Consider the following 25,622-nt stretch of genomic DNA (forward strand, 5'->3'; position numbering starts at 1 on the left):
ACTTGTATTGTCACCGCCAGCGACATATAAATTAATGCAAAAATAACTTTTTCAATAAACTTGCTTAAATGTTTTAAATCCAAAGTATTGCGGCCGTCTCAAGTGCAATGCTAGCCAAGAAAAACGAAGAATTGCTTTTGAGACGAGCCGAAACACCAGAAATTTGTTCGCAGATTATATTTAAATATTTGCACTGCAGCAGACAGTCGCCAACATTTCCAGGCTGGGGAATGTGCAATACCTTTGGATAAAATACATAGTATTTGCCCAATCCACAGCCAAGAATTGTTAACCACAATATATTTTCTCTTAAACGACCACTCACGACAACTTTTGGGATCGAAGTGCCGGACATCGATCCCAAGAACTAAAAAGCCGGCGACAACGAGACACAAAAAAAAACAATTTTACAAATAGGACCAAAAAGAAATGCAGAAGTTCCAAGCGAGATGGCAATAAGAAACAGAGAGCTGTTGAGTTTCAGAGGAAAAAAAAAGCTCCAAAGCTGGAAGTATAATAAAATGGAGATTAGACGACTAAAACCAAAAAAATAGAAACAATGAATTACAATGCTTGATTTGAATATTCACATGTTCTTCTAGGCTTTTGCATAATTTATACCACTCATTATATTTTTGCACTACTTATAATAACTTTCAATTTAAATTTCTTCAGATTTTATATTTTTGAACGGTTCTTGAAGTTTATTACCCTTTGACAAACCAAATTATTTTTTATCTGGATAAAAGGGACGCTGTAAATAAAATATACTAACAAATAAATAATATATCTTATTACTTCAATTTTGAGGTTATGTCCCTTTCACAAGCTTGTACAATGACTAAGCAAATTGCACTTTTAGGTTATGACACAAAATATACCCAGTTGGTTGTGTTGGGGAAGTTTGATATGTCCCTGACGTACATTTTCTATAAATATTTTAAGCTGATTTCGCAGATTTTGTAAAATTGACAAATCTAAGCGGAATCAACTTAAATATTTAGGAAATTTTGTAGTTTTTATTTCGAAAACAAATGCAGAAACAAATTCTTTCAAACTCCGGCTTTAATACGACACTAAATTAAGTATTTAAGCGAAGAGTCTGAAAAAATCAGAGTCTGCCATGCTCACTTGCGTATCCCCCGTAGATATATTTCTTTAAATATGTAGAACCAGTAATGTGTACTTTAACCCAATCGGTAAAAAAAAAATAAACACATTAACTGGATCTACGCACTTATGAAATTAATTTTTACTTAATTCTTAGAGTTCACAATTTAAAGCTCCTCCATGGTCGACGTCCGAAACCGAAAAGGAATTTGTGGCTTATTTCAGCGAACATGAAATCTTTGTGACAGTGTTGCAAATCGACTATTGTCACAAATACTTATTTAATCATGCATACAAGTATGTGCCTTGCTTCAAAAGCGCTCAATTTAAGAAACTCACTCCAATTTTGAGAAATCGCTAAGATATGATTGGTTTTACATACATATGTTTTTATATAAGCATGTATTTAGGAGACAACTATTGAATTTTTGATAATTGTTTTTTTATTTCCATTTATTTGACATAAAAAAAATATCTCCACTCAAAGAAACCACTCAAAACATAACCTTAATTTGAGGAAATCGATAAAATGTGGCTTTTATTTTACAAAAGCAGGGCCACCGAATTGTAAATTTAAGCTAAAACTTTTAATTTAATGAAACGTCAACAAATTTTCTGGGAATCAGTAAAAATTTATTTTCTGTTTCACTCATTTAAACCAATACCAGTGCGGGCCTTCATGTATGAGTGTGGTGCATCGGTCCAAAAAAACACTCATATCCTTATACATATGCACATATGTAGGTACAAAAGCGCTCAATTTAAGAAACTGACTCCAATTTTGAGAAATCGCTAACATATACATATGTTTGTATATAAGCATGTATTTAGGAAACAACTATTGAATTTTTGAATAATTATTTATTTATTTCCATTTATTTGACATAAAAAAAATAACTCCATTTAAAGAAACCACTCAAAACATAACCTTAATTTGAGGAAATCGATAAATTGTGGCTTTTATTTTACAAAAGCAGGGCCACCGAATTGTAAATTTAAGCTACAACTTTTGATTCAATGAAACGACCAAGTACATCAACTAATTTTCTGGGAATCAGTAAAAATGTATTTTCTGTTTCACTCATTGAAACCAATACCAGTGCGGGCCTGCATGTATGAGTGTGGTGCATCGGTCCAAAAAAAACACTCATATCCCTATACATACATATGTATAATGTTTAAGAAAGCACTGAAATAAAGTGTAAATGTATTATTTTACTCATTGCAACAATTTAGCAATTAACACCAAAAAAAATGTTTTGCTTTCATCATTTCTAGAACCACTGGTAAAGCCCCAATTTCATTCAAATGGAATACAAACCATAACGTTACATTTTATTTATTTATTTTCAGTAGTCAAAAAAATATTATTTATTAACTGGTCAAGTTTATTTAATTGTGGCTCAATATTCTGGTACTGCGATAATTGCTGTTCTATTTTGGCTTTCAGTTTCACTCGTTTGTTCTGCACATCTTGAAGGCGTTCTCTATTTTCAATGCTTTTGGCCATAGCAATCTGAAATACAAATGTTTATATTAGTTAGTTTTACTAATTAGTTTTTAAAAATAAAATATCATTTAAATTATTATTTTTATAGTGCATGTAATAAATGAGCAACTTTGTGTTAAGTACGATTACCATTAAAAATAATAAATTGTGCAATATACATTATGATCTATTTTATATACATGTTTTGTCTATAACTTTGGTTTTATTAATTATTACGCTGATTTGTTAGTAGTTTTAGCATTCTTAAGCGATGGTGCTCGCTTGTAAGGTCTTTTTTATACAAAAAGTTTTTTTATTGCTAAACTAATTATTTTTAGGATGTGAAAACATTGATTTTTGTTACATATAAAATATTTTAGTACCACCCTGAACATGATAAGATTACTAGATTAAACAACGAAGTAGTCGCACCTCAAGCTGTTTTTCCTGAGATTTCAATTGTCCTTCCATAAAACCTATGCTAAAGTCTAGATGTCGCATGCGCAGGGGACGAGTAAGTTTTTCGGGGGACACGGTGTTAAAATTCCTGTGGAATACAACATGTTACAAATTTTGTTTTGGTTTTTAAGCCATTAACTGACCAATCCTTGCCCTCGTAGGGAGCAAAATGCTCCTTAAGCATCTCTAAAGTTGTAAGCTTGTTGTCCACATCGTTGCTGGCAAAGAAACATCGGTTCATTTCGAGCACCACCTTCGTCATAAGATTGCGAGTGCGATTAAAAAGATTTTCGGTGTCTAAGTCATAATCCTCGTGTTCCTTAAAAATGGCTTCGAAGACATCCAATTCCGAACGACTAAATTTAAAGAATAATTTATTGTTGATCACGTTTAAATATAACTCTTGCTTACTTTAAGTTTGCAAACATTTGTCCAATGGCTTCCTCGTAGGCCTGCTTCACCTGGGATCCAATCCCCTTGTGACGCTGAAAGACGGTTTCTGAGTCCTCCTCTGTCATATTTTTCCAAACAATTTCAAATTGAAAACAAAACAATAACACTTGCTGCCCAAGATTAAATGTGACCACATGCAAGTTGGTCCAGAAAACCAAATCGATAGCAACTTTTATTCATGTTGGCAACCCTGCCATTGAATGCAAGGTTCGATTTTCTGCGATTGTGTATTTACACCAGCCGCATTAATCTACGGATACGTTATACGTACCTTGGATATTTTATTAATCATATAAATGTATATAATGGGGATACAAATTTTTAATAACAGACTATTACTTTTTATTGTGTTACTAAGCACTAAGCACAAAAGACCAATTTTAAAACTGATAACGACAGGCTTTTTATTTTCGAATTTGTTTTCAATCAGTACTGGCTTTTGTAATATTAAAATATAATAACTCGTGTTGCGCCCTTCATTGGAAAGAAACTGCGTATTGTGACAAAATCCAACTGCATTTATTGGATTTTAAATTTACACTTCCATAGTTTTGTAAAATAAATATTTTTTGGTAGTAATTATTTTTCTCAAAAACTTCAGAGGATGTCAAAAAAAATAATAATGTTTGGTATTTTTATTTGCGGTATTTTTATTAAGCATCAGTAGAGGCTAGTGCGAATCGAGCATTTGCACCCATTATATCGATTGACCCTATCGATGACAGTCCTAAACGAAACGCCATTTTGCTATTCCTCTCTAACTTTTTGTGCATTTTAACTCTCGTGTGTTTGTGCTATACATATTTTAAATAATATTTTACCAGCCAGCGTTTAGTGGCGAACAAAACGGTGTTAAATAACAATTGGACGATACGGTGTATTGAGATCAGGTTGAGTTTTGGTGGCAGCAGCGTATTAGCAGCCGAAAAAAACAAAGGCATCCCGATAGGTGAGTTTTTCTTCTTTTTTTGCCTGGGGACGCGAAGAAAAGCAAATTTGCGAGGCAAATAAACCAGGCTGAAATCCATGAATGTGTGTGTCAGCGGTGTTGTGTTTTCCCAAGTACATTTTCTGCCAAAAGTATTCGCCAATACATACAATACAGCATGCATGCCTTCCGATTTTTCTCGCATTTTAGTATGATATGATACAACCCCCCACTACACCCCCCAAAATCGTTCTTTTGGCTTCGGCGCTTCACTTTTACAGTTTTCTTTTACAACCACCAGGGCACACAGAAATATTCCTAGCTCTCTCTCACTCTTTCCCATAGTCTCTCTCTCTCTCTCGCTCGCTCGCACGCTTGCCGGCTTTTACTTCAAGTACAGAGTTTTTGTTGTTGGCTCATCCGCTTTGGTCGCTTGTTTTGTTTTTCTGCTTTTCTCTTTTTTCCCTTTTTTTTTATCTCCACGCGGTTACCGGCATATAATTTCATTATAATTTACAGAGATAAAATCAAAACAAAATAGTTTCGTTACTCCAAAAACAAAACACCCACGCTACAACGAGTTCAACGCTCGCCAACTTTTTACAAATAAGGAAAAGGCCTAACCTATATTTTATTCATAGTTAGGCTCCTATTGTTGTTGTTTTTCAAGCATCAATCGATGAGATAAAAGAAGAAGAAATATCGCTGAGAGCTAATAAGCGAAGCAAATAATACAAAAACACGTTCAATAGGAGTTATTTTTTGTTGTTGGATGGGTGCAGCTCATTACCACTTACTTACCTCCCTCTTCTCTCCTCCCGTGCTATTCTCTTGTTTAACCTTTTCTTCCCAACCTTCCACTCTTTCCAACGCCTAGTTTTTTCCGCCCCTTTAATTTTAACCCACTGGCATTTGGAGCTTTAGTCACACAGCTCTCTTTCTCCCAGCAATTCTGCAAGTTCCAACTCTCAAACTTTTGCTTTTCGTTCTTTGACTGCCGATTCTCCTTCGTCTTTGTTCAGATTTCCAGTTTTGTGCAAAAATTCGCTTTTATTCGCCTTGTTTGGCTGAGTTATTTTCGTGTTTCTATCATTCATTTCGAGTGAAGCAATACCAAAGATATTTTGCGGCTATTTGCGCGCGCGTTCATTGACATTGAACTGAATTCTCCTGCAAATTCTTTAGAGTAAAAAGTTAGTAGCAAATTATGTTCAAATAGCGAGTAAATTTAAACAGAAATGTCGGCCGATTTTCCGCTTATCTTAAAAAGCTGTCTTAATGGTTTTCAAATCTCTTGACAAAATTTCTATTACACCAATATATTTCTTTGCATGGAATGCTTTGTTTCCTATTTTTGTAGTCGGTAATCGTATTGGAAAAAGGGTACTGTACTCTTAAAAATGTATTTAACAGCGAAAAGAAATTAAATAAACTCTATGTAAATAAGTTATTTCGCTTCAAATATTCTTTATAAGGTCAAAAATCAAAACAAAATATTTATGCCAATCTAAATAAATATTTTGTTATTCTGAGCAATTCACCTTGCCCTTTAAACACTGAAATTTCTAAATAAACACTATGAGATTGGACTTTTAAAGTCGTGTAGCTTATTAAGATAAAGTTTTTTTTTATACACCCCATTACGTCACCACAATCAGATAAATTATATTGCACTCAGACGTTTTGTGGTAAAGAAATCAGGTTGAAACATTTATAAAAAATATTACATTAAGTTATTATAATTAAATTTAATAATTACCCACCCAGAATGTTTTTTACAAACTATTAACCCCTACCAAAAACCAAAATTAAAAAATATTCTAACATATTTCCAAAAAGCTCAGTCCAACGACTTTCGGTACGTTCATCATTACTATTTATTATATGATCTTAACATTTAAGTCTTTGAAATGTTTCCCATTCTCAAGTAAAGGCATATTAAATAAGCAAATTACCCTAAGGTGCATCATTATATATTCGAATTTCTATACATACCATTTATATTGAAATTATTATTATTATTAATTTATTTACGATGATATAGTCTTTGCAGTTTATTATTCTTAAAATAAAAACTTTTGTGCGATTGAAAATTTTGTGTTGCACATAATTGCGGATATTGTTAGATATCTGTTTTGTAATCAATAACTTCAAGTTTATTTTTAAGTTGCTCAAATAACAAATCTAGTAAAATAATTAAATTTTAAGCACATTTAATAAGGACATTTATTATGTTTGTTTGCCGCCTTATATTCTCCGTTTAAATTGACGCATTTCACATAACCAGTGCCATGTCGTTGTTGCTATTCGTTGCTTGGTGTTCTATACCGCTTATATAAAATGAAAAATGTATGTTGCTCTCCATATTTTCAATGCAATCATCCTAACATCGACAAATGAAATAAATAAAAAATAGTATTGTAAAGCTGCAATTGTACCGTAATTTGTTGTCGAATGTAGGTCGCTTTGATGTTGTTGATTTCCCACATGAATCTATTTTCTGATACAAACGCAGGCCACAATATCTGTAAACTTGGCCCGCATATAGGTGAATGTAATATTTGTTCTCTGTTTATATGGGTTAACTATGCTGGTTGGGTCTTCCAAAGATATTTTTGCTTTTAACCTCACAAGTGTCATTTGATGGTAATCTCTTCTCCCATCTCAATCGCATTCGCAAAACATGTTCCACTCAGTGATTTTCGATAGCTTTTGTCTCGAATGACAGACAAAAAACGCTGAAAAGAAGAAGCGGCAATATTTTTATGCAAATCGCAAAAAAAAATACACTTGAAACACGTTTCGAATTCAAGCAAGTTTTATTGATTTTCAAACCTTGACTGGTATTTCTATTGCTGTGAGACAATTCTTATATTTCCAATTAATTAGCTAACGATGGATTGTCGAGAGATGCAATTGACAAACGCAGAACTAGATAAAGCCAAAGCAAAAAAGGGAAGGGTGAAGAATGGAGTTGGGAATGAAGGTAGGAAGGGAAGAAAGAAAAGTACTTTTCAATCGAAGCCTTTTAATAATGCAACAACCTCAGGGGTTGACCGATTGTCGAGGGGTAAAGTACACTGAAAGCAATTCTGTTCTTATGATGCTTTCCAATTAAAAAGTAAATGTTGAAATTATTTAAAAAATTACTTGTATTTTGGTTCCTTGGCTTAACCTGTTTAAAATATACCAATCTTGATCAAAAATTAGATTCTTCAGAAAATAAGCTGATACAGTCTTAATGTGAAACATAACAAGTTGTTGATAAAAACATAGAATTATTTTAAACCTTACTTTTTTTTTCTTAAGTTATGGTAATTTTTAGTGTTTATTGTTGCATTATAAAATATCATATATTGCGATGTTATTAAATATTCTTTCCGTGTATAAGCCACAGACAAGTCGAACTATAGCAATCAGACTGTAGAAGTTGGCTGGGAACATAACTGGACGACAGAAGAGAACGGGATAGAATAGAATAGAATAGAATACTATAGGATAGAGCAGCGGAGCAGCAACCACTACATGGCACACGCCATAAGGACATTAGTTATTAGCGCTGGGACCAGCTGAACTCCCCATTATTCCCCCACCGCCCGATGTAGAGACGCACGCGATGGGAGAAGTTGGTCGGTTCACCCGCTCGCTAAGCACGCTGACATGTCCATAAAAGCCTTGAAGTGGACAGGCCACAAAGCACAAACAGGACATACGAATACACACGCAGTGCGAGGGTGATGGGAATTGTCAATTGTATGCATTTCCGCTTGCGGCCCCCAACTTTTGTGGCCATATCCTCAACCTGATTCCTTCCTCTGCTTGCTCGGCTTTTTTTTTATATTTTTTGTTAGACATGACGTCCATTAGCTGTTTTTCCGCTAAATTATAGAGTTGAAACGCATTCACCCACCACCCAATTACGGTGGCAAAAAGAATGCCCAGGATGTGGGAGGAGACAGGACAGTTAAAGGCGTGACCACACACACGTGATAGATACAAACGTGACACGACCGTTAAGACGAATTTGTTTAAGTTAAATGTTACATAAATATTAAACCCGATTTTATAGGCGGTGTTTTAAAATATTAAAAAATGAATCCTTTTTTTCCGATTTATAATTAGATTTTAAATGATATAGCGTTGGCTAGGGTTAGGTGAATTTAAAAACACATAAGATGAATATTGAAAATTATGAAATATATGATATGTATATTCCAGAGTGACTTTTTTCAAAGATACTCTGCTGCCATTTGCATGGACAGCTTCGATTTGTCAAATAACTTGAAATTGGTTTGACTTGATGGTATTCAAAAAAAGTTAGATAAAAATAACGCTTTATGCTCAGGTCCGATACTCCCGCCCCCATCTTTAAAGTATGCCATAAAGTTGACAAAATAAAGAAGAATTTGTTTCCTTTACCCTTTAAAAAAAGAGAATACTTATTTAAGTGCTAAAGTATAAAATATGGGGAGATGTCCGATTTTCTTTCCGAAGTGTAATTTTCTAAGAAATGTTATTGAAAATACTCATTACTTGTCCGATTCCAAATAGATTAATTTTTAAAACTTGAACCTTGAACCTTATAGATGCAAATGCTGTTTGAAAGTTCTGATATACATTTTTTTTTTAGAAATAAGTTATAAATGGCTATCATTTATAGTCTTTTTGAGAATTTCTGTTGACTTTTTGTTGAAAGAGAATTATGGGACGTTAAAGTGTTCATGTAAGGAATGATATGGCAGAATACTGATATTGGCTTATCAATTTTATTTTTTATTACTGTAAGGGTATTCAATCTTGTGTTTGGCAAAGCTAATTTCGTCCTCGCTTTTATTTTTTGGTGGGCAGCCACAAACCGCGTTTTCATGTGGCTTACCACGTCTCGCTGGACATAAACTCTCCAACTGTTCCCCTTTTGCAGCCCCACCCCTTCTGGCTTTACTTTGTTTTTCTTTCCTGCTATTGTAGTTGTTGTGTTTGCGTTTTTGTGGTCAGCCAGCCCACCTGCGTATTAGTGTATTGGCCTGAGGGGATACATACACAAAAAAAAAGTTTCAAGCGCTCACCTGGCCGAGCAACTTAAATTATTGTCCTTTATTGTTATTGTGGTTGTGGCAGGGGTTGGGCGGTGGGTGGTCTTTTGGGTTTTTTTCGGGTGGGGGGGTGGTTGGTTGGGATGGTTGGACGCGTGTGCGCTGTCAAAAGCTATTTGAACAGGATGTGGACAGCAATCAAATGATTTTCACATAATTGCTTACCTGTCATTTATGTCACTTTCAGGAATGCGAGCAGCCTGCTTACTTTCTCCTTCTCCTTCCAATTTCTTTTCTCCTGATTTGCAGTCCTGTTCTCGTGAAGCTGTTTAAATTCTTAGTAGAAAAGTTGTTCTTCCCATCAGGTGACCACGAACAAACTGCAATCATAAGGTACTGATAAAGAAGGAATCAATCTTCGCTCCATTTTCATTTTTGATTACTCGAAGTTCTAAGGGTTTTAATTTCTTGTTGGTATGGAGCCTCTGTCACAGAAATTACCCTATAATTAGTTTACCAATCCGCTGGGGACGGCTGTTAATACTCCCAGAGTTTTATTAGTTATTAGACTGGGTGCCCTCATTCATTATGTGGAACATGTGTCTTGGGGTAGTTCATCTTGAAAGGACTGCGGAGTTTTTAAATTGTTGCAATTTGCCTGAATAATGCATGTCCGTCAAATCCACTAGCAGAGGGACAGTTGATATAATGGAGGACCTGGGGGCCTGCCCCCTTAATGATATTTGTCCAGGTCAGCGCAATTTGTTGCATTTCACAGGCATTTAGTCGAGGGACTGTATATGGCGATTGCTCTATCAATAGTTAAACGATTTGCTATCTTAGACAAAAGGGTTCCGCCTCTCGTTGCTTCATATTCGCTAGCTTACTTCTTTGAATATCCGTTTATTCAGCCTTTGAAATATGCATAATGTGAAAACATCAGCTGAAGTTCCATCGAAAATTCATAGAGCTGCAAGAAAACTGCAGTTCTTGTGCCCATTTCAAACGCCTGGTTATTAGTCTAATGTCGAACTTTAAATTCATTACCCAGCCCCTCACCCGTATGGAATGGAAAATGACTATACAATTTGTGGCTCTTTATTATACATACATATACTACATCTTATGGTTGGGGTTAGAGAGGACTCGATTTTATATAATGAATCCATATTTCACATATGTAAAGTTCCAATAGAAAACTGCATTTTCCTCCCATGATACCAATATATATCCGTATATGGGGTACATAGGAACTTATCTATTCTATAGTCCGTATAGAGGTTCTGTTATGGTCAGTCCAGTACAATTATCCTGGTTGCCTAGCATCCGGTGTCCAAAAGCGGTAACTTCCCCTGTTTTTGGTATTGTCACTTGATTTGTACGATTTCTATTGGCCGACGATTTCCGCTGTCCATATACCGATCCTATAGCTTCCGATTGGTCAACCCTTGGGTATTAAATAGATGGGTTTCCGGTATAAATAGCCCCAGTTCTGGTAAATTGTGTTCATTAGTTTTTGTACAGCACTCTCGGGCGGTGCTTTATGCACTTGCTCTTAACATTTGGTTGGATCCTAAGATCCTAAATTTTATATAACTGAACAAATTCTGTGAATGTGTAACAAAAAAATCTATAAGATATTTGCCAAAAATAGTTAAATTAGTGGTTCTTTGTGATATTTTTCAAGAATATATAAAGGTAAATTGGTGAAATAAACACTATAAAATTTGAAACCGTGTCTTATATAGTTTTTACCCTTTTATTGGGGTATTTTAAAGAGTAGGATAGCATTGTTTTTTTTTTATTGAATACAAAGAATGTTTGAAAATTATTTTTCTTTCCTTGAATTTATATCCTTAATGCCAGTTATCTTAAGCAGAGAGTACCACACAAAAATGTTTTCCAGTGGCGCATTTTTTAGCAGCTAACAATTGCATCACCAACCATCGACCTCGTCAAATCGAAGGTGGCTACCCTTTCTTTAAGCTCTTCCCACGCACAGACCACGCTATTTACCTGTACTCCATAGCTCAACAATTTCAATTTCAAGCCCAGTCGTTTTCAGAGCCTCCTCTTGGCCCTCGAAAAAATTCATTTAATCTTCCGTCGCTGCTGTGTTTTCTCATTGTTGTATCAAATATTTTTGACAACTTAACAGCAGCTTGGACAATTGACGTTTTGACATGTGAAACCACGAATAAAGTATAACCGATTTTATTTCATCGACGTTAAAAATACTCTGCGGTTTAAATAATTCATGATTTTTTGGTTTTGAAAATAAATCGTATTTTAACATATATAGACATTTTATCTTCTTAAGTTGTTGGTGTCTCTACAGACTTCATAGTAGCTTTTAATTACTATCTTAAACTTCTTCTTCTTCCATAAATGATAATAAAGAAAACCAAATTTTGACAAAGACTCCAAATAAATGTGCAAAATATTTTATCTTCTAATTTATACTACCAGGAGGCGAGTTAATAAAATCAATATTGACAAACAGATTTTAAGTTCCACACTTCCAATTAGATACTGTTGTAGGGTATTAAACAAAACCCAGAGAGCCAGAAAAAAATGCGGGATTTCATGTTATTGTTGTGGGCAGAGCGTTCCACACAAAGACCCACAATTGTTGGATCATACTCTCACCCACTGCTCCGGGCTCCCTTTCTATAAATTTATAATTTTTCGTTACATTTTGTATTATTATTGCACATGGTGGTTTGCTCAATTATGCCAACATATAAATCATATATGCAGTGCTATACAAGAATCTTTTTATAGAAATAATATATATGAATTTCATTTGAGCGTTGGTTGTCTGGCATTTCCGCTTACTGGGCTTTCAGGGGGCTTGTGCGGCACAGGGCGTATACTTGATGATTGAAGCCACCCAGATTGGAAGTGCAACGCGGGGCTCTGAGATGGATCGCAGTCAAGTGCAGCTGCGGCACGAACCAGATCGGATCGGCTCAGAGCTTGAATCTGAAATGGAAACTGAATTAAATTGTTATTCAATTGCGGTGGGCAAAAACGACAACCAAACCTGCGACTCACCGCATGCCTTCTTTGAATCTGTTCATCAGTGATGCTAATACTTCAAAAGGAAATAAATGAAGCGCTTGTATTTGGTAGACACTTATAGGATTTTAAGGTTAGGTTTTTTAGGTTTTAAAAAATTGTCCGTGCTGCTAAATATCTTTAAAAACTATTTAAATTTTTATACCCTTGCAGAGGGTATTATAATTTTGGTCAAAAGTGTGCAACGCAGTGAAGGAGACATCTCCGACCCTATAAAGTATATATATTCTTGATCAGGATCACCTCCTGAGTTGATATAGCCATGTCCGTCTGTCCGTCTGTCCGTCTGTCCGTCTGTCCGTCTGTCCGTCTGTCCGTCTGTCCGTCTGTCTGTCCGTCTGTCTGTTTCTACGCGAACTAGTCTCTCAGTTTTAAAGATATCGAATTGAAACTTTGCACACACCCTTCTTTCCTTTGCACGCAGTATATAAGTCGGAACGGCCGGGATCGGCCGACTATATCCTATAGCTGCCATATAACTGATTGATCGGAAATGCCATAACTCTGCTGTTTGTTAGGTTAGGAAGTTGGGACTTTCTATGGGTTTTATATTTGGCCAATCAATCCGACGTACCAAATTTCATAAGGATCGGCCGACTATATCTTATAGCTGCCATATAACTGATTGATCGGAAATGCCATAACTTTGGTGTTTGTAAAGTTAGGAAGTTGGGATTTTCTATGGGTTTTATATTTGGCCAATCAATCCGACGTACCAAATTTCATAAGGATCGGCCGACTATATCTTATAGCTGCCATATAACTGATTGATCGGAAATGCCATAACTTTGGTGTTTGTAAAGTTAGGAAGTTGGGATTTTCTATGGGTTTTATATTTGGCCAATCAATCCGACGTACCAAATTTCATAAGGATCGGCCGACTATATCTTATAGCTGCCATATAACTGATTGATCGGAAATGCCATAACTTTGGTGTTTGTTAAGTTAGGAAGTTGGGATTTTCTATGGGTTTTATTTTTGCCTAATCAATCCGACATATCAAATTTCATAAGGATCGGCCGACTATATTCTATAACTGCCATATAACTGAACGATTGGAAATGCCATAACTTTGGTGTTTTTAAAGTTAGGAAGTTGGGATTTTTTATGAGTATTAAGAATGCATTATGAATGATTTTGGAGAATATAATTTGCAGAATATTCTGCAAGGGTATTTCAACTTCGGCTCCGCCCGAAGTTAGCTTTCCTTTCTTGTTAAAAATAAAAAAAATAGTTTTTGCATTATTAAATAAAATGTATGCAGTTGCCGAATTTAACATTTTCGAAATGTTTTTCTTCCCCTTCAAAAAAAATGTTTATAAAAGTTTGTAGTTTTTTCGGGTCCAACTTTTTTGTATTACCTTTAATAAAATCCCGTTTTTGGAATTAAAGCTTAAATTTAAGCCAGATTTTTAAAGTAGCTGAAATGACAACTCTGTTCGGCCCACAACGATTTAGTTTGTGACTCGAGGCAGTGGCAGTGCGATTTAATGTGTCAGTTGAACTGAAACTGGCCAAAGATCAACATAGTTGGCAAAACAATTGCGAGATTAATCGAATTCCGCTTTTCCGATTGCAGAGAGACTGAGAATGAAGCGTGAAATGAACGATGCAGGGGAGGGACCACAGGACCAGAAGCGCAACCGCCGCAACGAGGAGACCGTTCGCATACTGATACCAAGCAGTGTAAGTGTTTTAACAATGATTAATTTAAGCCTCGCTTTTTAGTTCCCATAATTAACAATCCACCCATCGATTATTTTTTCTTATTTCGTTTCACAGATTGCTGGCGCAGTGATTGGCAAGGGAGGACAGCACATCCAGAAGATGAGGACTCAGGTACTATGATCACATAAACCCCATTGTCACTTAAAAAAAGATAGAAAACAAACTGCATAATTCACAATTGAAGCGTCTAGTATTATTTACAATTATGTTTTATTTGTTGCACCACAAATTAGAAACTTAAAATCGAAAATAACCGAATCAAATCCATGTCCCCAGTGAATCCCGAAAGCGTCTGCCTCTGTTATTGTGTGTCTCTCTTGCGAACTCTGTCTCCCTCTCTCTCTCCACCTCTATCTCAATTCTCTCGACTTTGTCTCTGGCAGCCGTCCAATTCTCCAGCTCGAATTCGAGCTCTGAAATTCCCAAAACCGAAACCAACACCGAATCCGAAGAGAACCCTGTCTTGTGTGCCGGTATGGTCCCCCTTTTTACCTTCTCTCACTCTTTCTCTTCCCCACTATATCTTTTTCCCGATCTGAGCTCTCTATATAGGCGGAAGTCCTAGAGAAACCGAAAATCAACACGCTTCTCACTAACTCGGGTCCTTGCACTCAGCTAACGCTCTTTCTCTCATACTATCTCTCACTTTCTCTGTTTGGCTACCGTTTTTCGAATCTCTGTTTCTCTTTATTTATCGTTTCGTTACTCAAAAATGACAATTTCTAAAACAATCTTAGGGGAATATAATCCACCAGGCTTGGATGCAATATGTAATATACTACAGGCGCTTTATTTAATCAAAACCTGGACAAAAATTCAGTTTTTTGTATAACTCAATATGAACAACATGAAAATAAAACGATAAATTTACACCGCTAATTAACCTTTTAACTAAATGAACAATTTTCTCTCTCTCTCTTCTCTCTCTCTCTATTCTTGCGTACACCCCATATGTAACCAACAAATCGATTCCGATTTGTACCAAATAAAAATCAAACTGTCGTCGGTTCGCACGCCCAACAAAATCTTCAACCGCTCATCTGAATCGAACCGAACTTTATCGATCGAATCGAATCGAATCGAACCTCCAACCAACCAATCGCCCGCCCGCCCGCACCATCACTCTGCACCGCTGGTCCATGGTCTCTGGTCTATATGTCCCACCCGGGTACTGGGTAACCTCGGATCTATATCTTTATCTGAAACTGGTCTGGCCCGATGTCGAAACCCGAACTCAAACCCGAACTGAATTGAATCAAATTGCACCCCCTGTTGCCGTGCACTATGCTACAAAATTTGGCTTTAAACGCCTATACAAATATATATACTAATATCTGTATATATATACGCGCGAATCCCCATTTCCATGTGCCATGTGGGTTTGTATCTGTGTGGGTGCCTTTCCCCCTCCCTGTGAAAAATCTTTCTCCATGTGAAAACGAAAACGGCGAATCAATCAACCGATAAAAAAAAACTTGTACTAAATCGCCCGTCCATCGAACGACCAAACGCCCGCCCGCCCGCCTGTCTGATTGCCCGCCCGCCCATCGACCGAAACCGAAACCGATACCAAACGCCCGCCCGCCCATCAACCGCCCGCCTGCCTGCCCGCCCGTGTCTCCAAATATGTGTGAATAATGTGCGGCACAGTATAAAGCCACTGTGTCTGTCGACGATTCCCAAGGCCCCGAACGGTAAACCACATGAAATCTTTAACCTTTTACCAATTACTAGATTATAACCGCATCTCTCCAATGCATATCCTATACTCGTATTCGTATGTTGTGTGGATTCGCAAGCACCGAACCGAGTGGGACTCGTTCGTGTTTATAGCCTTAGCCCATCTAGATCTCTATGTATGTCCTGTATGCGCTAGTTGTACCCATCTATAAATAAATACATGAACATTGTGATGTGTCCTCCCCCTAAAACCGGCACTAGGTGTCCCGAAGTATCTGTAGTAGTTTTGCGCTGCCCAGCAACTAGTTCGGTCTCTCGATCTCGCTCTCTCCAGCTAATCCTAATCCTAATCGCATACTAATCCGCAATGCACCGCAAGAACCCCGATTAACCCATCCCAAAATGCACGGCCTAAGGTATTTCACCGAACTCTGAAAGGAGCCATGAGCCAAGAAGCCGATCTGCTGGCCTGAGATCATCCATTTGTCCACATTGAAGTCCCAGCAAGAGTCTTGTGTGTCCTTGTGTGGTTTTGTTGCCTGATACATGGCAAAAGGGACTGAATTCTCACTTGCTCGCCCTCTTGTTCTCTATCTCACCGAAACTCTACCAAAGTTTGTTTTATGGTCCCCGATAAATATATATAAAAACACAATAATGACTAGACCTAAAATAATTTTCAGTTAATGTTCTATTCTAATATGCGTTTTCCCCTCACTTTTTCTCTTTTTTCGCCAACACTCACTATAAAAAACCAAACAAATTTCTATGCACGTTTTACCGCTCGAACAGAACCATCCAAATATCTGCCGATATAGAGTCTACTCTGGAGATAATTACCGAAATGCTGAAATACTTTGAGGAGGTAAGTGCTCCAGTGCCATGAGAAATATGATCCCGACTGATAACCCTCTTTCATGTTGTCCGCCCAGCGCGACGAGGACTTCGATGTGCGTCTATTAATCCACCAGAGCTTGGCCGGCTGCGTTATTGGCAAAGGTGGACAAAAGATCAAGGAGATACGTGATGTGAGTAACTAAATTTAATTGCATCCCCATACATTAGTGATAGACTTTAATAGTCCTATTAAACATTAAGAGGGTTCATCCATTTGGAACTAGGTTTTAATATCGAAGTTGCTCTCTATCTGTAATAAAGCAATGAGTTGATGTGAATTCGTCATGCCAATTTGACTTTTAAAGTTATTCAAATTATATTCTTAGCATTTCACAAAATTTGACTTTAAAATGCCCATTTCCGTTATTTTTGATTTGTATATTCAAACTACATTTAAGAATTGGGAATTCGAAGTCTAATTAATATTATATAGCTTAATTACTATAGCTGGGTAATTAATGATCTATCTTGATATTGCCATATGACCCACATATAATAAGGGTCAGAAAATTACTTGACTGTGGGAAAAAACTGCAGCCGATAGAAGGTGTATCACCCGACCTGTCACATATTGATGTCCCCGCTCCTAAGGCTCTTGCTGATTACATATTTAGCTCAAGTATTTCCGCTATTTCTGATGTTATTCCCAGTTGTGCCTTAGCATGTGCGGCGCTCACACGACTGTCCATCCCATATTATGCCAGTGTCCTGCGGTCAACTGACATCCCCAGCCAGCCGTGACGATTGAAGGCTAACTTAATTGGGCTTATTATGACCAAATAGTGGGAATGAGGGGGAAGTTTAAATGCGGAGATGCAGGTCAGGACGCGAGGAAGCCCGCATAGTTAGTGGGAATTTGTGACATGTTTTTGACGATCCCGAACGGTTGCAGCAGTCACGTGAGGCTGAAACCCGTCAACATAACTTTGCGCTTGGTTAAATCGAAAACTTTGTACGAGTTACGTGGCCTCCAACTCCTCCGGGCTCTGCAACCGCACAGTTCCTTGCTCCCTGCCAGCGACAGTAGAATGCATTTCCATCGATGAGAGGACGGTTTGGAATGACGTTCAGTTGGGGAATCTGTTGCTGACGTCTGCACCAACGCTTTCATAACGCACTTGTCACTTTGCCAGGCTCTTCACCAGCATTCCGAACGTCAGGTGCGAAAAGGGAGGAGGAAAAATGGGTCCATGGGACTCACCAAACGCTTTCCAATTGCGCAATTCACAGGAATGGAATGGGGTCGTATCAGAAGTGTGGGATGCGCTGGGGTGAATCAATTGGCAATCTCGGGTTCTCTTGCACCTCCAGCACGAGTCCTTCCAGGTGCAATTCGGCTTGGCTCATTAATTAGCGATGAGTAGGGCTGCATTTTAATTGGAACGATGTCCTGCCCGCCTTGCAATGAAGGTGCCTGAATGCACATTATATGGCAGCGCCGCCCACTTTCCACCCAGCTCTTGCATATTCATATTTTTCCGCTGCTGCGCTGTTTTTATGGAGGTCAACAAGTCCGCGGCGGCAAACAAAAAGCTTACGTCTGTATATTCTGGCCCTCCTTGGCGTCGCTTGAGTTGCTGTTTTGTTATTATGAATTTCTTAGACGCTACTCACAGGCATGCAGCATCCTTGCAGCTGCCGTCTGCCGCCTTGATGGTCACAGCAGATGATCAGAATGGAGCAGCCTCCTCGGCTTGCCGACGAGCATGTGTTTGTCTTGTCTTCGTCCTATCATTTTTACCTTTTTCTGGTCCCTTTTCATTGCGACTTTGCTGGAAAAAGGAAGTCGTCCTCGTTACTTCACCGTCTTCTTTGTTGTGGCAAGAACAGCACAGGCAGTGGCAACAACTGGCCCTGCAAGCAGCTGTTTCCTTTCCCTTCGCTGGGCCATTTGGCTTCATTCTTCTGCCGTTTCCCGCTCTGACTTTCTGCAAAAGCCGGTTTTCCGTTGCTCATCGGTTGGGGTTATCATAATTACTTCCCCGGGCTAAGTTCTATGTCCGTATTTATTTCGTTCCTCAAGGACTTAGATACTTTATTTGGTCTCACTAATCTGCATTTCGTTCGGCTTGGCTTATTTTAAAAACATTTTCCCTTGTCGCCAAAGAGCTCCAAATTGGTCGCATTTCAGACATGTGTTCCCAATATATAGCAGTAGGTATATTTATAGGCCCCCGGTTCATAGACAACTGTTTCATGTTTCATGTTGCTGCCCATTAAAATGTTGTCCTGTGCCAAGGAGGCAGGAGAGGCATCTGTCAGGGTCTTATAATAATGAGCGACAGCTGCTTCTACTTCGACTCCGCCGGGCTGATCCTGCAGCCGTCACCCATTGTGTGTGTGCGTAAATCCAAAATGCCCTAAAATGCATTTGAGGATTGAGCGTGCCATTGGCTTTTGTTCCCGCCCGCTTGCCTGCTTGGCCGTCTTGCTGCCTGCGGCTTACATTTGTTGCTTGCTGTTCGTCTTAATGAATGCCAAACAGGTGCTACCTACACACGTACAACATACCACTCGGCATCGGGATATAGGGTGCATCTTTCTCATCGATTTCGTCTGCCATATTGTTTTATAAATAATTTTTCAGAACACAAGAAAATTTAATGCAACTATAGGATTTTAAAAAGTAGTAATACTGCCAGAAAAATTCTGATATATTGTAAATGGTTAATAAAATAGAAAAAATATTCACAGAAAGACAATAATTTTAGAAGATTGTATTCTTCTAACTCATAAAAAATACAAGTTAGAATAATATATGTTCTTGTTGGTCTCCATGCTTAAGCGTTTGCCTGAAAATGGTGCTAAATTAGACCATTAAAATGATAAATTTTCATAAAATTCAATTTAAAAGATAATGACATTTAAAGCAAGTACCTAGCACAACCTTGAAAACAGCTAACCAAATTTCGAAAAAGGCACCCATTTTGTTGGCATTCCTTGGATTGCGGCAGCTGAGACGAACCATCGACGAGTCCTGGCAGCGACATCTGGTTTCCTGAACATCTTTTTTGCAGCCAGCGCGAGTTGTCGCTTGGTTTGGGTTGGCTCCCTTTGATCATTTGATTAATAAGTTTATAAAAGGAACTTTCGTGGGGCGGAAGAAGTGGAGTTCGTCAATATCCGGTTCGTTTTTCGCTGGTGTGCTCAACATCAAATTAGTAGTTTGATGCTTCCTTCCGCTTGTTTGCCGCATTCTTGACAGCTCCTTGGATGCTCAACAATAGTTTTCCCAATAGTTTTTCCCCAAGGGTCACAGTCATGACATCATAATTTGAAATGAGCATTTCTTAAAATTTAGGTAATAAATTAAATATATGGCTTTAGAAATATAACGATATATTTTTGTAAAGCTTCAACTTAACGTAATTAATTGATATGTGGTTTTATCCTCACGGTAAAGAACTGTACTCAAATTAAGTTTGTATTCACTGAGTGTTGGCTTGTTTTTCTGTTTGTGCTTAAGAATGTAAAAGTTTTATAATTGCAGTTGTCGTAAGTGAGTCTTGATTGCCACTTGCAGCCATCCTCACGAGTTCTCTCTGTTTTAATCCTCTTCTCCAGGCAGATCTTAAGCGCATTAGTAAGTTCGATGGAATCCTTTAATGGAAGAGTTTTTGCTGAATACAGGGGATGCTGCACATGCTTCCACTTTTTTTTGCATATCAATCGTAGGCGATTTGTTGTTTAATGGTTGCCCTCATTTCCTCAGTTCTGCCCAGCACACATATGTACAGAGTTATGTAGTGTTGTTTGTTGGATTATGCTCATAACATTTACTTTCGTTTTATTTATTTTTTCACAACTGCGCATGCGTTTTGTAAAAAATTAAACTTTCTGTACCGTAGCAGAGGGTGCCATAAGTTTTGTTGAGCTGTTTAAAAAGCAGAAAAGGACAGGGTAAGAAATCTGCAAAACATTTCCTTTATTTTTATAATTGATTGTCTAACTCATTTAGAAAAAGTTATTGAATAGATAACCAAAAATTAAGATTCTATTTCAACCCAAACTGTAATTATTAAACAATTATATTATACTCATTTTATGCACGTCTGTCAGGGAAAGAAGTTCTGAGTTCACTATAAATAAAATGAGTTTAATATAAATCGAACTCATTAATTTTAAATATGTTATAAAAAATATCTGATTTGGGGATTATATGGACTAATACATTTTAATAAACAGGGTATAAATACATCGGATTTCCTAAGCTATTTTTCTTTCCACTAGTTTTTTTTTTTGTTTTAAAATGAGAAGAGCTGAGAAATACACCGGTTCCGTTTCGCTGCCAGCGGGAGCTGAGCAGCTGCTGTCCCAGCAGCCTGCGTTTCCTTTTTGGCCTGCCATGACACACACAACAACAAATGCCACAGCCGCAGGACGAAGAGAAGAAGCAGAGAGGCTTGCCTGCTATTCTGCCGCTGCTTTTGCCTCTGTGTTTGTGTATTCCCGTGTATATTCCTTTCTGCCTTTCACGGCTCTGTGTTTCTGTGTGAGTGTTTCCATTTTTTTTTTCTCTGCCTGCGTCTTCTTCTCCTTACATGGCAACTGGCAATCGTTGAACCCAATTAGTTCGACATTGGCGCTGGTCGGGAACGGTCCTCGGGCTCCTGCTCCTGTTCCTGCTCTCGTGTTTGTGAGCCCTTTATCTCGCCGAGCAAAAACTATAATTTACAAAATATAATAGGTTGTTTGGTAATGACATACCGGTTTTTGCATTCAAATTTCGCGTCTTGCTTGTGAAGTCAAATGCTGTTCATCGTTTGATAGGTCTTGGCAAATGACGTATAGTTTGTTTACATCAGTTTCCGCGCTTAAAAATTACAATCGATCGAAAGAGAGTTTAGAAACGCTGAAATTCCTAATATAAAAATTGAAATAAATATTTTTAGATTAAAAATGTGCGTGCTTAAAGTGAATAATTTGAATCTAAAAGGTATAAAGTGATATTTAAACCACATACAGTAATAAAAGTAAAACAAAACTCTTGCAATAACTTGTGAAATAAAACTAACACTTAACATCTTACGCTAACTGGCTACATGACTCTTTTTGTAAAGTCTTATATGCTCCATGTGCATGTTAGCTTAGTGGCGCCACAAGCGTCAGTTTGGGAAAATTCTATTGACCCCCCGTGGGCGCCGAAAAATATTAAAATAATGAATGTTTATGTTTTGGAGTGAGCTTCGTTTTATAGCTAGCTAAGCCATTAGATTGTCTTTTTACATAATATTCGCATTTCGTGAGACGACCAAAAGTATACTACATTACCACTACTCCAGATCCACACGCACACAGCTTAAAGACTAAAGAGAAGGCCAGATACAGTCTGTTGTCATGTTTAAATTTAATAATTTTTTGATTCACTGACCGACCACTGACATGGAACTTGGTCCTGTGTGTTTGTACACTTCTGTGTGACTCAACGCTTTTCCCCTGGCTATTGAAAAGGCTCCACTTGTGGGGCGAAAGGCTGCCGGAGGGGGGTATACTTCAGAATTTTGATGTCGCCATTGTTGTCTGGAGCACACGCAACGAGTTTTGTCGCCTGGGAGAGGGTGCTAGGGGGGTTTGAGGCAACATGACGCAGCCTTTGGTCATTGCCACACTCACAGCACGCAATGGGCTTAGGAATGATGCAATCATCTAGCGGGCAGGCTCAAATAAAAATGGGTAAGGCAGGCAGGCGACAGGGGACAACGATGGACAGGCCCAGAGGAAGCGAGGGGGATCTGAAGCGGAAGCGGGCCTCCAAACACACACTTGGAAATCAGTGCGAGCCTCTTGTTCGTCCCCTCTTAAGTGGCTATCGAATTTCCCATTTACACTTCCGCCGCAGACGGGGAAAAGGAAGGCGCGGAGTTGAAGTTATATCGGAGAGGATATCAGATAGGGGGCAAGCACTTCCTGCCACTTTACATGCAGAGCAGAAGAGACAGCTGCATCGAATCGCTATGGCAGCGCAGGTAGAAACTGTGTCCAACATCTGCTGCCGCCGCTTCATGCTGATTAGGAGCCATTGCCCGCTGAGCCAGGATGCAGGACACACACACACAAGAAGAGTTTCGGGTCAGGACCCAGGGGCAGTGTCACGGCCAAATTGATTTAGACTCGGCTTTCAGTGGACCTTGACCAGGATTTACGATGCTCGGTGTGTGTCCTTTTGTTCTAAATTCTGGGAAAATACATGCACTTAGCCTCAGGATTACACAGTGGGTTTCCAAAAAAGGCAACCATGAGAAATTACTTTCAGCTCAATTCCTAAGTATTTTTCTGATAAATTTCTTGGAATTGTAACTATCATGAAAATCCTTTTATTTAAAGAAACGAACATGTCAAAAATGCTGTAAACCAATCCTCTCAAATTCTATAATACTTAATATTATTATTAATACAATAATTTGGCCTGAAAAAAAAAGATAGTACAAATAAACTTATGAACAAAATTCGATGAGGCAAACTGAAAATAATATTGATTTACAAAAAAAAAAAAAAAAAAACAAAATTCAAAAATTTAATATAGGCGCTTAAAAGTAGACACTTAAAAGTATTAATTTGGGAAATTAATTTATTTTTCTTTATTTTTTCAGCGTATTGGTTGCCGCTTTCTAAAGGTCTTCTCAAATGTGGCGCCCCAGAGCACGGATCGTGTGGTGCAGACCGTGGGCAAGCAGAGCCAGGTCATCGATGCGGTGCGCGAGGTGATCACCCTCACCCGGGACACTCCTATCAAGGGCGCCATACACAACTATGACCCCATGAACTTCGACCGCGTGTACGCGGATGAGTATGGCGGCTATGGTACTGGAAGCGGAAGTACCCGACCCAGCCAGCGGGGAAACAATCGTAATGGCGGAGGAGGTGCTGGTGGCGCCGCCGGCGGAGCAGCCGGTGGCAATGGCGGAGGATTCAGTGCTGGAGGAGCACGTGGAAATGCCGGCGGACGTGGCGGAACAGATCGCTTTGGCGGCGCTGCTGGTGGAGCTGCTGCAGGTGCCGGAATGGGACAGCGCGATAATCCGTTCATCAACCCGTGGGCGAATGGAGGAGGAGGTGATGTCGATGGTTTTGGCAACACTGGTGGCGGTGCTGGCGGATTTGCCGGTAACAGCTTTGGCGGAGGAGCCGGTGGACCATTCGGTGGTGGCAGCTTTGGCAACAACGGCTTTGGAGGTGGGCCCAGTGACTTCGGCGGTAACTCTGGCAACTTTGGCCAGGCCCAGGGCACCAACAGCCTGCCCAGTCTGGGCAGCTTTAGCCAAAACCAGGGCGGCGCCAGCAGCCTTCCAAGTTTGAGCAGTTTTGGCCAGAATCCTGGTGGAGCCGGCGGATTGGGCAACGGACTGAGTGGTGGCAGTGCTAACAACGGTGGTGTGGGAGCTCTTGGCGGTGCTAATGGAGCTGGTGGCTTCAATGCAGGCGTTGGCGCTAATGGTGGACCGAATGGCAGCCCTAATGCCGCCACGAATGTTCCGCAGGGTCATGATCCCAACAACAGCACACAGGTCACCATTCCAAAGGAGGTAAGTCTCGTTTGGACTATTGATAGTTTGGTTTGAGACCTTTTACTAACTTTGTTTTCTTGCATTTCAGTTGGCTGGTGCCATTATTGGCAAGGGAGGCGGCCGCATCCGCCGCATTCGCAACGAGTCCAGTGCGTACATCACCATCGACGAGCCCCTGCCCAACTCGAACGATCGCATCATCACCATCTCGGGCACGCCCAAGCAAATACAAATGGCCCAGTATCTGCTGCAACAGAGGTTGGTGTCGCAATCAGACTAAGAAGTATGCACTCCTTCTCATTTGATTAACCACCCCCACATAACACTCTAACAAACAACCCAAGACCCAGAACACAGCCCTGGCCGAATAAAACGTGTGATTAATTTGGAAAACGGTGTCATTTGCTTCCCAAGTGTTAAGTTAAGTGCTTGATCGTAACTCCATCCAAACTCAATAATAACTAACCGATTGGCTCTCCTGGGAGTGTATTCCGTATGGAAGACTAGTGATTTTGTTGTTTGGTCTTTGGTAATAACAATAAATCCCTTGTCTTCTTACGGCGTGCATTTGTGCTCATCATTCTATCGAAGGTTAACCAATTAAACTAGACTCGGCATTGGAAACTCCATTACTAAAAGTGTCACAGTTCATCCTCGCCACCAAACTCTATTACGATCCTTGTCATGTCTAATAAAAACATCCATCGCGAATAACTATTCCCCCAAAATATCCCCACTACCATCCCATCAAAGGCCCACGAACACACCCCCATTCATTCAGCCGTATCTGCTGTTCATTAAAAAGTTCATTAATTATGATTTCCTTTGGCTTGTTGCCATCCTTCCGTCGACTCCTCTCATTGCAGCGTACACGAGAATGGCAGGCGAAACATTTAAGTGGGCAACAACTTGAACAGCTACAACAGCAATAGCAACACCATCGGCAACAACAACTACAATAACCATCGAGAAGTGCTGCGTTTCACGTTTAAATTTAAATTTACTAAACAGAAGAACTGGCGCGAAAGCCCAGAGCGAGAGAGCATCCTCCAAATACGAAAGAAATTTATGTATTTCTTCTCTAACTTTAAGTGAAAATGCCCCAAATGAAAAAGAAACTGGAACAGAATCGCCCCTCCCATCAGCCCCTGCCCTCCTCATTCTCCCCCGCACCAGTTTGCTATTTGGGGGAAAGTCAACCTTAAAACTCTGTATGATAAGAAGAATGAACAAATAAAGTATACATAAACTTGATCCAG

The 25,622-nt window shown here is 38.9% G+C and overlaps 2 protein-coding genes across 3 annotated transcripts; one reads left to right on the forward strand and one right to left on the reverse strand.

Annotated features, from left to right (window-relative positions):
• Positions 1 to 2,438: 2,438 nt before the first annotated feature.
• On the reverse strand, positions 2,439 to 3,646 carry LOC108051758. Its single transcript, XM_017133972.2, has 4 exons — positions 3,470 to 3,646; positions 3,202 to 3,414; positions 3,032 to 3,146; positions 2,439 to 2,626 (listed from the first exon to the last, which is right to left on the reverse strand). The coding sequence occupies exons 1-4, from the start codon at positions 3,574 to 3,576 to the stop codon at positions 2,450 to 2,452; spliced, it is 612 nt and encodes a 203-aa protein (XP_016989461.2). The 5' UTR covers positions 3,577 to 3,646; the 3' UTR covers positions 2,439 to 2,449.
• A 600-nt stretch (positions 3,647 to 4,246) lies between these two features.
• Positions 4,247 to 25,617, forward strand: LOC108051765 (heterogeneous nuclear ribonucleoprotein K homolog). Of its 2 annotated transcripts, none has more exons than XM_017133981.2 (9): positions 4,247 to 4,460; positions 14,133 to 14,239; positions 14,336 to 14,392; positions 15,932 to 15,975; positions 16,754 to 16,826; positions 16,894 to 16,989; positions 23,449 to 24,381; positions 24,452 to 24,646; positions 25,230 to 25,617. In XM_017133981.2, the coding sequence occupies exons 2-8, from the start codon at positions 14,144 to 14,146 to the stop codon at positions 24,641 to 24,643; spliced, it is 1,491 nt and encodes a 496-aa protein (XP_016989470.1). In that variant the 5' UTR covers positions 4,247 to 4,460; positions 14,133 to 14,143; the 3' UTR covers positions 24,644 to 24,646; positions 25,230 to 25,617. The 2 variants fall into 2 exon arrangements, with proteins under 2 accessions (XP_016989470.1, XP_016989469.1); XM_017133980.2 differs by having other exon boundaries at positions 24,452 to 24,621.
• Positions 25,618 to 25,622: the final 5 nt, after the last annotated feature.

Source organism: Drosophila rhopaloa, unplaced genomic scaffold (genome assembly GCF_018152115.1).
Source record: "Drosophila rhopaloa isolate 14029-0021.01 unplaced genomic scaffold, ASM1815211v1 contig_115, whole genome shotgun sequence".
In the NCBI taxonomy this organism is placed as follows: domain Eukaryota; kingdom Metazoa; phylum Arthropoda; class Insecta; order Diptera; family Drosophilidae; genus Drosophila; species Drosophila rhopaloa.